We start from the raw sequence: 14,469 nt of genomic DNA on the forward strand, positions 1-14,469 counted from the left end.
GCCAAGGTATAAAATCCAAGACAACAAAAGGAATGTTATAATTTTAATGTTTAATGTTATATATTATGGTTAACTGTTACTACAGGAAGGAGGCTATTGTCTGCATTGTTACATACAGCTTGTTGATTTGTCCCTTGGTGAGTATGATTCCCTGGGTTTCTGGTGACAGGAGCAAGGGTTTGGAAGGAGCATGCTCAGGTTTCCCCTTCTAAGTGCAGCGCAGGTCAGTCATTGCCACATAGCAACATTTTTCAGGAAAAAAAACAGATACGCTGTTGAGGATTCTTTTTATCAAAATCAGTTGTTAAACATTAGAAGATGTACTGTTAATTAGAGTATTGAGAGTGTGGTATGTCATGAAGTGAATATGAATCTGTTGGTTTGGGCAGATTGGCAAATGTCGTGGGGAATCTGCTGATCTGCTGTAGGGTCTCCAGGTGGCTGGGATTGGGAATGTGTCTGAGCCACCTAATGTACTCTCAGCCTCCTCCCTGTCAGGGTGAGAGGGGTAGGAGCAAACCACAAGCTGAATATCTTGGCCAGAGGGTTGGGACGTGGCTTTCGGGTAGATTGCACTGTAATGCAAGAGCAACATAAAAGCGAGAGTGCCTGTGTTTCTGAAATACTTGCTGCTTACAGGGTGAAGACTTAGGCTTTTCACTGTCATGTTTGTTGGCCTGTGTGCCATCTGGTAGCATCTACAAAGCAATAAAGTGTTGTGTGTTATGTAAGGATCCCTGTGTGTGCCTTTCTCCAACAGAAGTCCAAAGCTTTCGAGTATAATGAATCAGAGAGGCCAAAAACAATCTAATTTTAACAGCTGATTACTCCAAGCCATTGCCTGCATCAAGGAAGCATTGTTAAAAACAGCATTCTCATATGGACTGTAGAGCAATGTAAATTCCCTCCCCCCCTCCGTTATGTTTGTTCTGCACTGCTCCAGCTGACTTTGGGATACTCTGGTTAGCAGAGCTTCAGGGTATGTTCCTGACTGGTTCAATGTTTTTTCTTGGTCTGTAGCAGTGCTCAGGCAGAACCTCTTCTTGCAAAGAGGAGTTTGGTCATTAACTTCGGAGTTCTCAATCCAGCAAACTCCACCTAAACAGAAACCCTGTGATAGGTAAGTTGCAAACATCAGATAATGACACTTGATCAGCAGCTGTAGCCTCGCAGAGGAGTGGGACTTAGTTACTGACTTTCTAGGAATGCAAGTGCCTTCTCTACATTCAGAGTGCAGTTTGGGAGAATGACTTATTCTTGCTTCTGGAAATCCTGAAGGCAGGTGTGGTCCGGAGTGTTTCAACAAGATGAAGGATATGATGATTTTGGTAAACAGCTATTACCAACACTAAGAGTCTGTTTTCTCTGGAAAGGAAGCCCCTGATGAGTTGTATCATAGACTGTTATGAAACTGACATTTGCATAAATTGTTGATGCTCACTTAGGAAGCAGAAGTGCAGGTCTGTGGTTTGCATTGATTTTGCAGTGACTTTCAAGGTTCAGTCGTTAGTTTTAGCCTGGATGGTTTGCTGTCTGCCTTCTGAAGAGATAACCCTCTGGACAAGAATTACCTGTGAAAGCTGAGGTTCATGTAGCGGAGGTGAGGGAGAGTTAAATGGAAAAGGTAGAATGGGATACCATGTCCTGGGAGAATAGAGTTGTGTTTCATTTAAAAAACTTTCTGAATATATCTGATGATGCAGTGATTTAGCATCAGGCAAAAGACCATCAGTGGGACTGATCTGGTGAACCAGTGTTTTTTTTCATCCGTCTTTCCTTTTAGAAACAACAAAAGGAATATTTCAGAGAGAGGTTTGTGAGGGGAATGAGATGTGGGGATGAGAGCTAATGGCCTTGTCCTGCTCCGCGCCTGCCCAGTCATCCCTGTCCTGCTGAGATACATTGTGAAGTTTTAGAAATGTTTGGAAATTCAAGTCGAAGACTTCTTGTTTAAGTGTAGGAAAATCTGGTGATGAAAGGAAAGAAAGAGTCATAAGATTTTCTAGACAATTGTGTATTGTTTTAGTAATATTTCTAGAGTTTTGAAAATTGTCATGCTTCCTCAGGGACTTAATGTAGGAAAGTGTAAGTTAACTTTACTGCACAAATAATCTTTTTTCTTTGCTTGTTTTTTTTAGGATTTCAAAAGCTTCTGCATTGTACTTCTTAAATTCTGACACCAGTTTCCTTCTGGATGTGGTACTAAACGTAACTGATGTTTTCCAGCCAATTCAGCATCATTTCTATATAGTTAAGCATAAACTTCTGAGCAGTGAAGAATGTTTGATTTACTAAGAAAACTTTGAATCGGAGAATGCTCTTTGAGAAAGACATGAATTTAACCCTACTTTCATCACCTGTTGATCTGTACTCACTATTTCTCTTCCTGCCGTGTACATGGAAGTAGTGTGGTGCATTCAGTCCATATCAGTGGGACACCTTCACCTCTCCGAGTGTGGGAATTTCTGGTGATTTTATTTATTTATTCAGCATATCAGTGACGTAACAGTCTTAGTAAGTAGCTTCCAACTGACACAGGTTTAGTTTTTGTCAGGCATGTGCCATTTTTAGCAGGAAATATGAATTTCCATTGCAGTTTCCTTTCTCAACTAGCATTGTATGTGCTTCTTGCCATCTGTCACATCTGTGTCTTGATGTGCACAGAGGGGTGATGCCCAGTCATCTGGTGAAGGTTGCAAAATACAATTAGGAGGTGCATTCCACGCTGCTCCTTTTCATCTCTTGTGACAATGTTGTGCCCTAGAAATCTGCCTTGAAAGCATTATTGTCTTGATGGCAAGCATTGGTCCTTTGCCAGTAGAAATAAATGATCTTGGTCCACACAAAACTTCATTCAGTAGCATATTTCCATGGGGGACATTCCTTGACATTCTCTGCAGTAAGAGGATAATCTGATAGATGGAAACCAGAATAGATTCTTTCACCATTGCAGTATTGATGCTCATGACTGGAGATGTGGATTGTTGCCAGTGTCTCTAAAACCTCCAGACAATCTTTTCACCTCTTTTGCTTTCTGCTGCTGCCTATTTTTAACTTGAGGCACAACCTAAGTAACTGTAGCATGGCAACCCGCTCTTAGGAGGCGGTACCTTGTCCTGGAGACTCACGAGGAGTGTTGTGTAAGCACATGCTGTAGCTGTGTGCAGGGCAGCGTTTCATGCACACTGTGTCTGTCACCAAAGTTTTATTCAGTGAGTGCGAGATGCAATATCAAAGCCAGAAAGTGTTTAAAACTGTGCCTCCCATCCCATTCCTCAACATGGTTACATATAACATTTTCGTTGCTAGCAATATTTTACATTCTTTGTCTTTTGCTACCGGATGACCTGCTGTCTTTCATACTTACACCAAGCAGTTCACCTCTATAACAGAGCAGTTGTGTGTAGGTTTTGAGGTCATTTTACGTTTTAAGGCAAAAATATGATATATCGTTTTATTTGAGAAATGGTCAGCAGGGAAGTATGCTAAGGTACAAGAGCAGCCTGTGATTAGCAATAACATGGAATTTGGCAATCTGTGAAGTCAAGCAGAGACATAATGTTGTCTGCAAAGTATGTTGTCCTTGTGTGTCTTTTTGGTACTGATCCAGGCTGGTGCTTGTTAGACACTGTCTGAAGCTAGTGATTTGCTTAGGGTCTTTGGCTGCTATTTTTAAGACCTTTGCACTGATCTATCTGAAACTTCCTGATGGGGTGAGAGTTGCTGACCTCTCCTTGCAGGGTGTTGAACTAGTGTACGCTGGCAGCCCCTTGCACCTGAACTTTCCAGTGCCCAAGATCTTCTCAGCAAACCTCTACTTGGGCTGGCCACAAACAGAGGAGAGTTGTGGGCTCCTCTCTGTGGCTGGGCTATTTCCAGGGGATGGTGGACTCCGCTTGCAGGCTTTTAGAACTGGTCCGTGGATGGAGAAGGGAAGGTAACTCAGCCTACCTAACCAAAAAAACAGGACAAGATAGGCTTGCAGTGCTGTCTTGAGATGACTGAGCTGACAAGGAACAGGAAAATGTTAGCTGAGGCAGGTTTACTCAGTAAACCATTCCTCAGAGATAGGCTTAGTGCTGGAGGCTATGTGGTGAGAGAGATCAGCATGGGATAATGCAGGTGCCCCTCACTGCACCATTCGCTCTGAACTGAGCCAGAGTTTTATGATCTGTGACACTTTGGGTGGCGGAGTGTGAAGGAACTGTGTGTTTTCACCTGCTCCTATTGTCCAGGGTAGATGGATGTTGGTAACATGTGGCCTGGGTCCTGAGCCTGCTTTGAAATAAGAATTGGCATGCTCTGTAAAGAATGAATGACCCTTCTGAAGAAGGAGGTTGGAGAAAGATGTTGGATTGTGTACAGGACAGCCACTGAAACTTTGGTGCAGGCAAACAGTGGAAGAGTCAATGTGGATTTGCAGGAACAGTTTTGTATCAGCTAAAGGCATTGCTGCATTGATATGGTGTGGTGGGTTTATACAGAGTCAGCTCTTCATAACAGGGTGCTGTGTCCTTTTTGATCCCTTTTGAATAGTCCAAAGGCAGATTCACGACCTATAAGCATTAGGTTTAGGTCTGCCTGTGCAGCTGTGATAGCCCTGCCCAAATCCTTTCTTGGTTTTCCCTTGAATATTAAGTAATTCGAATTACTTACAGAGTCGAAGGGGGAAGGGGCTAAAACCAGGCACGCCGGTGAAGACCTAAGGGAAGGTACGCTAGAATCAGAGGGGCTGGGTGCCAGTGAGGTCCTTCGGGCAGATCCACAAGGTGCTGAGTGTAAGGAGACGCACCTGAAGTGCTTCTACACGAACGCACGCAGTATGAGGAATAAAATGGATGAGCTAGAAGTCCTGGCCCAGTCCTGCAACTACGATATCATCGGCATAAGCGAAACCTGGTGGGATGAGTCCTGTGACTGGGGTGTTGCGATAGATGGTTACAGGCTCTTCAGGAGGGACAGGCAGGGTAGGCGAGGTGGTGGGGTGGCGATATATGTGAAGCAGGGGCTGGACTGTGTGGAACTTCAGGTCGGCGATGGCAAAGTTGAGAGCCTCTGGGTAAGGATCAAGGGACGAACGAATAAAGGGGATGTCGTTGTGGGAGTCTATTACAGACTGCCTGGCCAGGACGATAGCGCCGATAAATTATTCTTTACAGAACTAAGAGAGGCCTCGAGATTAACTCCCCTTGTCCTTATGGGGGACTTCAACTTGCCAGACGTTAACTGGGAGTGCCACACGGCTGACACGAGCAAGTCCAGGAGGTTCATGAAGCACCTAGATGATAACTTCTTGGTGCAGGTGCTAACGGAGCCAACTAGGAAAGGTGCCCTCCTAGACCTGTTGCTAGAAAACAGAGAGGGTCTGGTGGGAGATGTGGTGATTGGTGGCCGCCTTGGTCAAAGCGACCATGAAGTGGTTGAGTTCAAAATTTACGGTGACAGAAGGAAAAGTGCCACCAAAACCTCATCCCTAGATATGGGGAAAGCGGACTTCAGGCTGCTCAGGGAACTAGTCAGCAAGGTCCCCTGGGAAACTGCTCTTGAAGGCCTCGATGTCCACCAGTGCTGGTCATTCTTTAAACGATGCCTCCTAGAAGCACAAGATCAAGCAATTCCTAAATATCGCAAGTCAGGCAGGTGGGGCAGGAGGCCGGCATGGCTGACCAGGAACATTCTAATGGAGATCAGGCGGAAACAGAGAGTGTTTCGCTACTGGAAGGAGGGCCAGGTGTCATGGAAAGAATACAGGGATGCTGTTCGTGTTTGTAGGCAGAAAATTCGTGTGGCCAAAGCACACCTAGAGTTGAAGCTGGCTGTGTCTGTGAGAGAAAATAAAAAGGGCTTTTTCAGATATGTGAATGGAAAAAGGAGAACTAAAGAATACATAGGGCCGCTCCTTGATAGGGAAGGTCTCCTCACAGACAATGACACAGGCAAAGCAGAGACGCTTAACGCCTTCTTTGCCTCTGTCTTCAATGCCGATGATGGGCTTCGGGACCCAGGGTGCCCTGAGCTAGAGGACCGGGACGGTGGGGATGACAAACTCCCAACCGACCCTGAACGTGTGCGGGATTTGCTACTCCACCTGGATCCCTACAAGTCCATGGGTCCGGATGGGATTCATCCCCGGGTGCTGAAAGAGCTGGCGGACGTCATCGCGGAACCTCTCTCAATTATTTTTCAACGATCCTGGGAATTTGGAGAGGTCCCGGTAGACTGGAAGCTGGCAAATGTTGTGCCGATTTACAAGAAGGGTCAGAAAGAAGACCCTAGCAATTACAGGCCTGTCAGTCTCACGTCAGTGCCTGGTAAAATCATGGAGAAGATGGTTCTCGAACTTATTGAGGTGCACCTGGGGGACAAAGCAGTCATTGGTCCCAGCCAGCATGGGTTTGTGAAGGGCAGGTCCTGCCTAACTAACCTGATTTCCTTTTATGATAAGATCACCCGTATGATGGACCAAGGGAAACCAGCTGATGTGATTTTTTTGGACTTCAGCAAGGCTTTTGACACGGTTTCCCATAGGATCCTACTGGACAAAATGTCCACCATACAGCTAAATAAAAACATCATACGATGGGTGAGCAATTGGCTAACGGGCAGGGCCCAAAGGGTTATGGTAAATGGGGCTGCGTCAGGCTGGCGGGCGGTCACCAGTGGGGTCCCTCAAGGCTCCATTTTAGGGCCGGTACTTTTCAATATTTTTATAAACGATCTGGATGTAGGAATAGAAGGTATTTTGAGCAAGTTTGCTGATGACACCAAACTTGGAGGAGTTGTGGACTCGAATGAGGGTGGAAAGGCCTTGCAGAGGGATCTGGATAGGTTGGAGAGCTGGGCGATCACCAACCGCATGAAGTTCAATAAGAGCAAGTGCCGGGTCCTGCACCTGGGACGGGGAAACCCTGGCTGCACGTACAGACTGGGCGATGAGACGCTAGAGAGCAGCCTAGAAGAGAGGGATCTGGGGGTCGTGGTAGACAGCAAGTTGAATATGAGCCAGCAGTGTGCCCTGGCGGCCAGGAGGGCCAACCGTGTCCTGGGGTGCATCAAGCACGGCATCGCTAGTAGGTCAAGGGAGGTGATTGTCCCGCTCTACTCTGCGCTGGTGCGGCCTCACCTCGAGTACTGTGTGCAGTTCTGGGCATCACAGTATAAAAAGGACATGAAACTGTTGGAGAGTGTACAGAGGAGGGCTACGAAGATGGTGAAAGGCCTGGAGGGGAAGACGTACGAGGAACGGCTGAGGTCACTGGGCCTGTTCAGCCTGGAGAAGAGGAGGCTGAGGGGAGACCTCATCATAGTCTACAACTTCCTCGTAAGGGGGTGTCGAGAGGCAGGAGACCTTTTCTCCATTAACACCAGTGACAGGACCCGCGGGAACGGGGTTAAGCTGAGGCAGGGGAAATTTAGGCTCGACATCAGGAGGGGGTTCTTCACAGAGAGGGTGGTTGCACACTGGAACAGGCTCCCCAGGGAAGTGGTCACTGCACCGAGCCTGTCTGAATTTAAGAAGAGATTGGACTGTGCACTTAGTCACATGGTCTGAACTTTTGGGTAGACCTGTGCGGTATCAAGAGTTGGACTTGATGATCCTTAAGGGTCCCTTCCAACTCAGGATATTCTATGATTTTATGATTCTATGATAATCCCCCCCCCCCCCCCCCAAAAAAAAAAAAAAAAAACAACCAGCAAACAACAGACAGTTACATTTGTGATACTTTTCCATCCCTAATTTTGGTTGATTTTTTGATTAATATACAAGTATCATTAGTGTCCAGTGAACCTGATGGTACAGTAAGAGGGCCCAGCAGGAGTTTTACAGGAGCGTTATTTAGTGACAGTGAGACCTGACTCTTGCTGGTGCTTCACTTGAAAAGGGCTTAGTTGCGTCCAGAGTTTTCTGCAGCATGTTCTGCCCTAGCTGTCACGTTCTTTGCTTACACTGTGCTTTTATCAGGCTACATTTTCTGCTGTGATAACTTAATGAGCACTTTTACATTTTTGTGCCTTTGTTTAATGTCTGCATGATGGGTTCTGTCTCAAAAATTGCTGTGCGCTTCTGTGCACTGAAGCTTAACTGATTTAAAAGTTTCTATTCCTTTCTCCAGGAGCACCACTTTTATCTGTAAAGGTTTCTGATACAGATTGAAGGGCTGTGTGCTGAAAAAATAACACCTTTTTTGTAATCCTGTAGGAAACTAACGTAACCAAAATTGCTGATGAGATTCCACCAGGGAGGTGGTGGAGTCACTGTTCATGGGGGTGTTTAAGGAAGGGTTGGACATGGTACTTAGGGACGTGATTTTGTGGCTGATACTGGTGATAGGTAGATGGTTGGATCAGATGATCTTGGAGGTTTTTACCAACCTTAATAATTTTATGATTCTATGCTATGCCAGTAGCAGTGCTTTCAGTACTCTTCTTTGTTTATATTATTTCTTGTGTTCAGAGCATGCTCAGGGTGTTTCACATCAGGCATTTTTCCACAGCTTTGTAAGAGATCTAGGAGAACTTTGTGTATGGCACTTCTGAATCAGGCAGGTTTTCCTCTTATGAAACAAGTAGTTTGTCCTTTGAGCCAACGCTAATGCTTGCTCACAGGAGCTTTCTGGGAATACTTAGCTGCTGTTTCCATGCAACAACCAATTTTTCTTCACTGACATGTTCAGTGTAGTTTTTTTGATTGGTGTGCATGTATATAATCTTTCATTTGCATATTTCTCATCAGCAGCTAAATTTTATTACCTTCTAACTCTCTTCTGCTTTCCTTTCTTACAGATAAACTGTGTGACTTTCCCCCACCCTGATGTAATGCCAGAGCAGCAGTTGCTGAAACCTTCTGAGTGGAGCTACTGTGATTATTTCTGGGTAAGTGGGCAGCCAGCCACATGCCATTTTGTCATTTTTGAGCTTCAGAAAAAGTGGAACAAATAGCTTGATTTCTGGTACAACGTGAAGGAGAATTTGGGCTGAACTGCAGCGTGCTAGGGCAGTGCAAGGGAGACTGAAGAAGCCAGTGAAGATCACATGGAAGCCATTTAACCAGGCTCAGACATGTGGACAGTTATTTGAAGAGTGTCCAGAAAGGCAGCATGAGCTGTCAGGAGATAGTTTTGGTCGGGAAATGGGTAGTATGTACGGCAAACCTACACATCTCAAAATACCTCAGCCAAAAGAGCTGTGCAGCAGGAGGGGGGATGACGGACAGGGAACATTATTTCATTGTTTTCAGAGCACAACAGCTATGAATGCACATGGAGGCTAGAGGTATCCCATTTACAAATTCTATGCAAAATTTTTAAGCTCCATCTAACTGGATGTGGAGGCAGATGATAAATTACTTTTTTAAAGGATGAGATGTGTTGTGTGTATGTGCCAAGGTTTTGGTAGTGGCCGGACTGCAGGGCTGGCCTCTGTGAGAAGAGACCAGAAGCTGCCCCTGTGTTAGGTAAGAGCCAGTTCATGAACTTTTTTATGAATTTTGCATGTGTTTTCAGTTATCAGTCACTGTAGTGTTTCCATTGCTTAAAAAAATCGGTTTCAATTTTGAAACAGTGTAGTTATAACTGCAGCAACATTCCCCTTGTAAGTGCTCAGTGTTGTGTGAGGCATGCACAGCAGATTATGACTAATGGCAGTAACTTGCTAAAATACACTAGCATGCTTTACAAATGGTCACGTAACCAAATCATTAAGTGCTTCTTCAGTTTCTTCCAGTGTTCTGATCCCAATAAGCAACAAAGTTAGAAATGGCTTATAAGCTGATTTTTTGTGTCTTTCAGAAGATACCACCCTGCTTGGTTCTTTCCATTTAAGTTTGATAACTGCTTCGTTGCTTGGTTTAGTTCAAATCCTACCCTCAGTGGAACTCGAGTGAAAGTTGCCTTTCTTCTTTATCCTCCCATAAATCTGCTCCCAAGTCTTTCTTTTCAATCAGCCTTGTGATCCATGATCTGGCCATGACTTGCCTTCCTTCAGTCTACTCCATTCTTCCAGTCTCAGGCTTGTAACAGTGTGTTGCCCAGTGCCTGGTGTTGTGGCCATACATCCTAAAGTCTCATGCTTTGACTAATGTGGCTTTTTTCTTGGTGCAAATATACAGTGCCCAAAGGTATTGGAGCAAAAAATGTAATCCTCGCAGAAGTGTTCTGGGGGTCTGTTAGAAGAGGGTGGAAATGAAATTCTGAAATATGGAAAAACGGAGATAGGAGACAGTTAGTCCTTGCAGCAGTGCTGAAGTTGGTGGAGCAAGGAATTAAAAGGGCCATGTACGGGGAAAAAAAAAAACAACACGGTGAAAGATGGGATGGACTGTGGTAAGCTATTGAACAAGTTAGTGTTTTGCCTTGCTTTACAGCAAATCTGTGCAGACTTGGTGTTGTTTTTTTGTGTGTTTTGAGTGCAAATTGGCATAGAATTTTACAGTCTATTATAGGTAACTTAAGACTGCATTACCCCTGAATTGGGCAGCAGAGTCCTCCCCTTTCCTGTGTCAGTTCCCTTGTACTGGCTCCAGAACCCATTTTTAATTTGCAGGGTGTTGAGTTGTCAGGGCTTATGCTTGCCAGAGTCAGCCCAGGAGAATTAGCAGGTATGAAAGGCCATGGGCAGAAGGGAAGGCAATACTGCTGCTTTGGCCACCACAGCCTTAAAATAACTAGCTAGCTTAAAATAACTGTAAAACCTCTTTTTTTTTTTTTTTTTTTTTTAAGGGGGAATTAGAGGAGAGGGAAGGAGAAAGTATTGGAATATTCCTCCAAGAGGGACTGAGGCGTTGTGATGAGAATTTTTGTCACAGGAGGTCCTTTCTGCAAAAGGCTCTTCAGACACCACTGCTGTGTGCTCCTACTCCTCAGAGAGAAGTCAGATTGCCACTGGGAACTGTGTGTCTGTGCTTTTGTGCCCCATATCTTTTGTCTGAGCTTCCTTTTTCCTTCCAGGCTGATAAGAAGGATTCACAAGGGAACAATACAGTGTCGGGATTTGAAATTCTTCTTCAAAAACAACTTAAAGGGAAACAAACACAGAAGGAAATGGCAGAGTTTGTTCGAGAAAGGTAATTAGCACTTTGCTATCAAATTGACTATTTCTGGCAATGTTTTTTTCATAATGTGGATATTCTTCATATACATCAGTCACAGAGCTTAAACTGGTAAAACTGTAAAAGTTATGCTACCAATTCATAAAGCACATAAAACACTAATGTCTATCAACACATTTATGGGCTGAGGCCTACTGTAAGAAGTTCAACAAGGCCAAGTGCCAAGTCCTGCACGTGTGGCACGACAACCCCAAGCAGTGTTACAGGCTGGGAGATGAGTGGTTAGAAAGCTGCCTGGCAGAGAAGGACGTGGGAGTATTGGTTGATGGTCGGCTGAATATGAGCCAGCAGTGTGCTCAGGTGGCCAAGAAGGCCAACAGCATCCTGGCTTGTATAAGAAGCAGTGTGGCCAGCAGGTCTAGGGAGGTGATTGTCCCCCTGTACTCGGCTCTGGTGAGGTCGCACCTTGAGTGCTGTGTTCAGCTTTGGGCCCCTCACTACAAGAAGGACACAGAGGTGCTCGAGTGAGTCCAGAGAAGGGCAACGAAGCTGGTGAAGGGTCTAGAGAACAAGTCTTACGAGGAGCGGCTGAGGGAGCTGGGATTGCTTAACCTGGAGAAGAGGAAGCTCAGGGGTGACCTTATCACTCTCTATAGGTACCTTAAAGGAGGCTGTAAAGAGGTGGGGGTTGGTCTATTCTCCCATGTGCCTGGTGGTAGGACGAGGAGGAATGGGCTAAAGTTGTGCCAGGGGAGGTTTAGGTTGGATATTAGGAAAAACTTCTTTACTGAAAGGGTTGTTAGGCATTGGAATGGGCTGCACGGGGAAGTGGTTGAGTCACCATCCCTGGAGGTCTTTAAAAGACATTTAGATGTAGCCCTTAGTGATATGGTTTAGTGGAGGACTTGTTAGTGTTAGGTCAGAGGTTGGACTGGGTGATCTTGGAGGTCTCTTCCAACCTAGATGATTCTGTGATTCTGTGAACACTGTGTCTTCCCCAGCTCTCACTTGTGTCTCAGCTGTCTCAGTCATACTGCATATAGTCCTTCCATTTAGATGGAGGGAACAAAGAAAATGAAAGCTGCAGAGTTGAGAGTAAACCAGGATATGGGAAAAACAGAGTAGAGGTGATACTTAGAAATAAAATATTTTGTCTAAAAAATAGAGAAGCACCAGTGATGAGTGGAGTTCTTCAGGGGTCAGTACTGGGTTGCAGTTTAACATCTTTGTAGGTGACATAACCAATGGGATTAAGTGCACCCTCAGCATGTTTGCCGATGACACCAATCTGTGCGGTACAGTCAACATGCTAGAGAGAAGGGTTGCCCTTCAGAAGGACCTGGACAAGCTTGAGAGCTGGGCCTGCATGAACTTCATGCAGTTCAACAAGGCCAAGTGCAAGATCCTGCACCTGGGTTGGGGCAATTCCAAGCACAAATACAGGCTGGGTAGAGAATGGACTGAGAGCAGCCCTGAGGAGAAGGGTCTGGGGATGTTGGTGGGTGAGAAGTTCAACGTGAGCTGGCAGCGTGCTCTTGCAGCCCAGAAAGCCAACCATATCCTGGGCTGCATCAAAAGCAGCATGGCCAGGAGGTCAAGGGAGATGATTCTGCCCCTCTACTCTGCTCTTGTAAGACCCTACCTAGAGTGCTGCGTTCAGCTCTGGGGCTCCCAACATAAGAACATGAAGCTGTTGGATCAAGTCCAGAGGAAGGCCACGAAGATCAGGAGGAGGCCGGAGAACCTCTCCTGTGTGTGAGCACACAATGTACTTAAAAAAAAAAAAAAAAAAAAAAAAGGCGCAGCTGGAACTAATAAAGTTAAGACAATATGGATCAAAATGCACTTAGAAATTGTGATGCTTCTGACTACACAGGAGTGAAATTCTGAAAGCTTTTGAACAAGTTCGTGGAAACAAGAAACTATTTTTTCCTGTGTGAAACTAGAATAATTTTATAACAACCGTGGGACTTCCCAGAGACAGGATCACGGTGTTCAGGACTCCCTGTATATCCGTTGTGTTGGTGTTTCACAGTAATCACAATGCAGTGTTTGGAAGGTAGGCATTTTGGTCAAGTTCAGGAAGCATTTTTTTCCCTTTTTGAGGTATACTTTTGTCTTGTGTTTGTCTTTTGCTGAAGCTAAGGTGCTCAAGATGTTTTTGCCGCAAAAGGTGAAGGGACACCAGGCTGAGGGTCATTTTTGGCTGGGGTTGTTGAACAGTAGCCTTTTTACTGTGATTTGAAGAACTACTGACTCCAACAACTTGTTCCTTCCTGCTTGTCAAGGCAGCCTGTCCTTTCAGTAGTGCCAAATGACAAATTTGTTTATGCCCTGAGATTTCAGTCCTTCATTTAGTTTAGCCACACAGTTATGCCTTTTTTTTTTTCGTATAAATGAAATGTTGGTTGTGCTTGGGAGGAATATTAAATAATCTACACTTCAGGTAGTTTATGTGCTTGTTGAGGATTTCTCATGCTCACGTGTCAGTACTAAGTAATTCTCTGGAGATTCAGAAGGTGCTTCCCCCTTTGCCCCAGAGTGAGATTGATGGGACTTCTGGAGGCTTTTGCTTCCCTTAGTAATGGGCTGTTGCCCGTTCCAGGCTCCACAGGGAATAAATATTTCTTAGAAAGTGCCCACCTTTGCAGGGAGCTAGATGCCCTTCATCTCTCATAGCTTTCCTCTGGCACATTGCAACTGTATTTATTGGTGTTGGTACAACAGATGCAGGAAGCAGCATTGGTGGGGTGGGGTGAGGGAGAGCTGCAGGCTGGAACAGGGCAGCTGGGGACCAGGCTCGGGGATCAACCAGCTTGGAAACAAGGTCATTCTTAGGGGTTCTTTCAGTACCTGAAGGGTAGTACAAGAAAGCTGGAGAAGGACTTCTTACCAGGGAGTGTAGTGATATAGAACAACGAGTAATGGCTTTAAACTAAAAGAGGGTAGATTTAGATTAGATATTAAGAAGAAATTTTTCACAATGAGGGTGTTGAGGCACTGGAACAGGTTGCCCAGAGAAGCTGTGGATGCCACATCCCTGGAAGTATATAAGGCCAGGTTGGATGGGGCTTCGAGCAACCTGGTGTAGTGGCAGGTGTCCCTGCCCATGGCTGCTGGGTTTGGAACTTGATGATCTTTAAGGTCCCTTACAGCCTAAACCATTCTATGTTTTGATGCAAAACTAGTGGATTTTGTTTGTTTGTTTGTTTTTTAAATGGATGTTTTCTTTCGTGAGGTGTTTTAAATGAATGTGAGAAAAGTACTGGCAGATAGTCACGTGGGTGAGGGGAGACAAGCAGTGTTGAGGCTTGGTTACTGTGTTGCTGCTGGCAGACCTGACTTGTTCTGCTAGTTCTTCAGCCAGACCAAAGACCTGTGGATGTTGACCAAGGTTTGGGCAGTTAGTCATTGACAGAGAC

General features: G+C 45.2%; 1 protein-coding gene across 5 annotated transcripts in view; it reads left to right on the top strand.

The window, feature by feature from the left end:
- The window catches only part of GAS7 (growth arrest specific 7), a 113,235-nt gene that overhangs the window by 70,450 nt on the left and 28,316 nt on the right, over nucleotides 1–14,469 (top strand). For all 5 annotated transcript variants that reach the window (XM_080560523.1, XM_080560525.1, XM_080560524.1 and 2 more), the window contains 2 exons: nucleotides 8,785–8,874; nucleotides 10,947–11,062. In XM_080560523.1, coding sequence (XP_080416649.1) covers nucleotides 8,785–8,874; nucleotides 10,947–11,062 — 206 coding nt within the window. The remainder of the gene's footprint in view (nucleotides 1–8,784; nucleotides 8,875–10,946; nucleotides 11,063–14,469) is intronic.

Source organism: Anser brachyrhynchus (assembly GCF_964034855.1).
Source record: "Anser brachyrhynchus genome assembly, chromosome: 18".
Lineage (NCBI taxonomy): Eukaryota > Metazoa > Chordata > Aves > Anseriformes > Anatidae > Anser > Anser brachyrhynchus.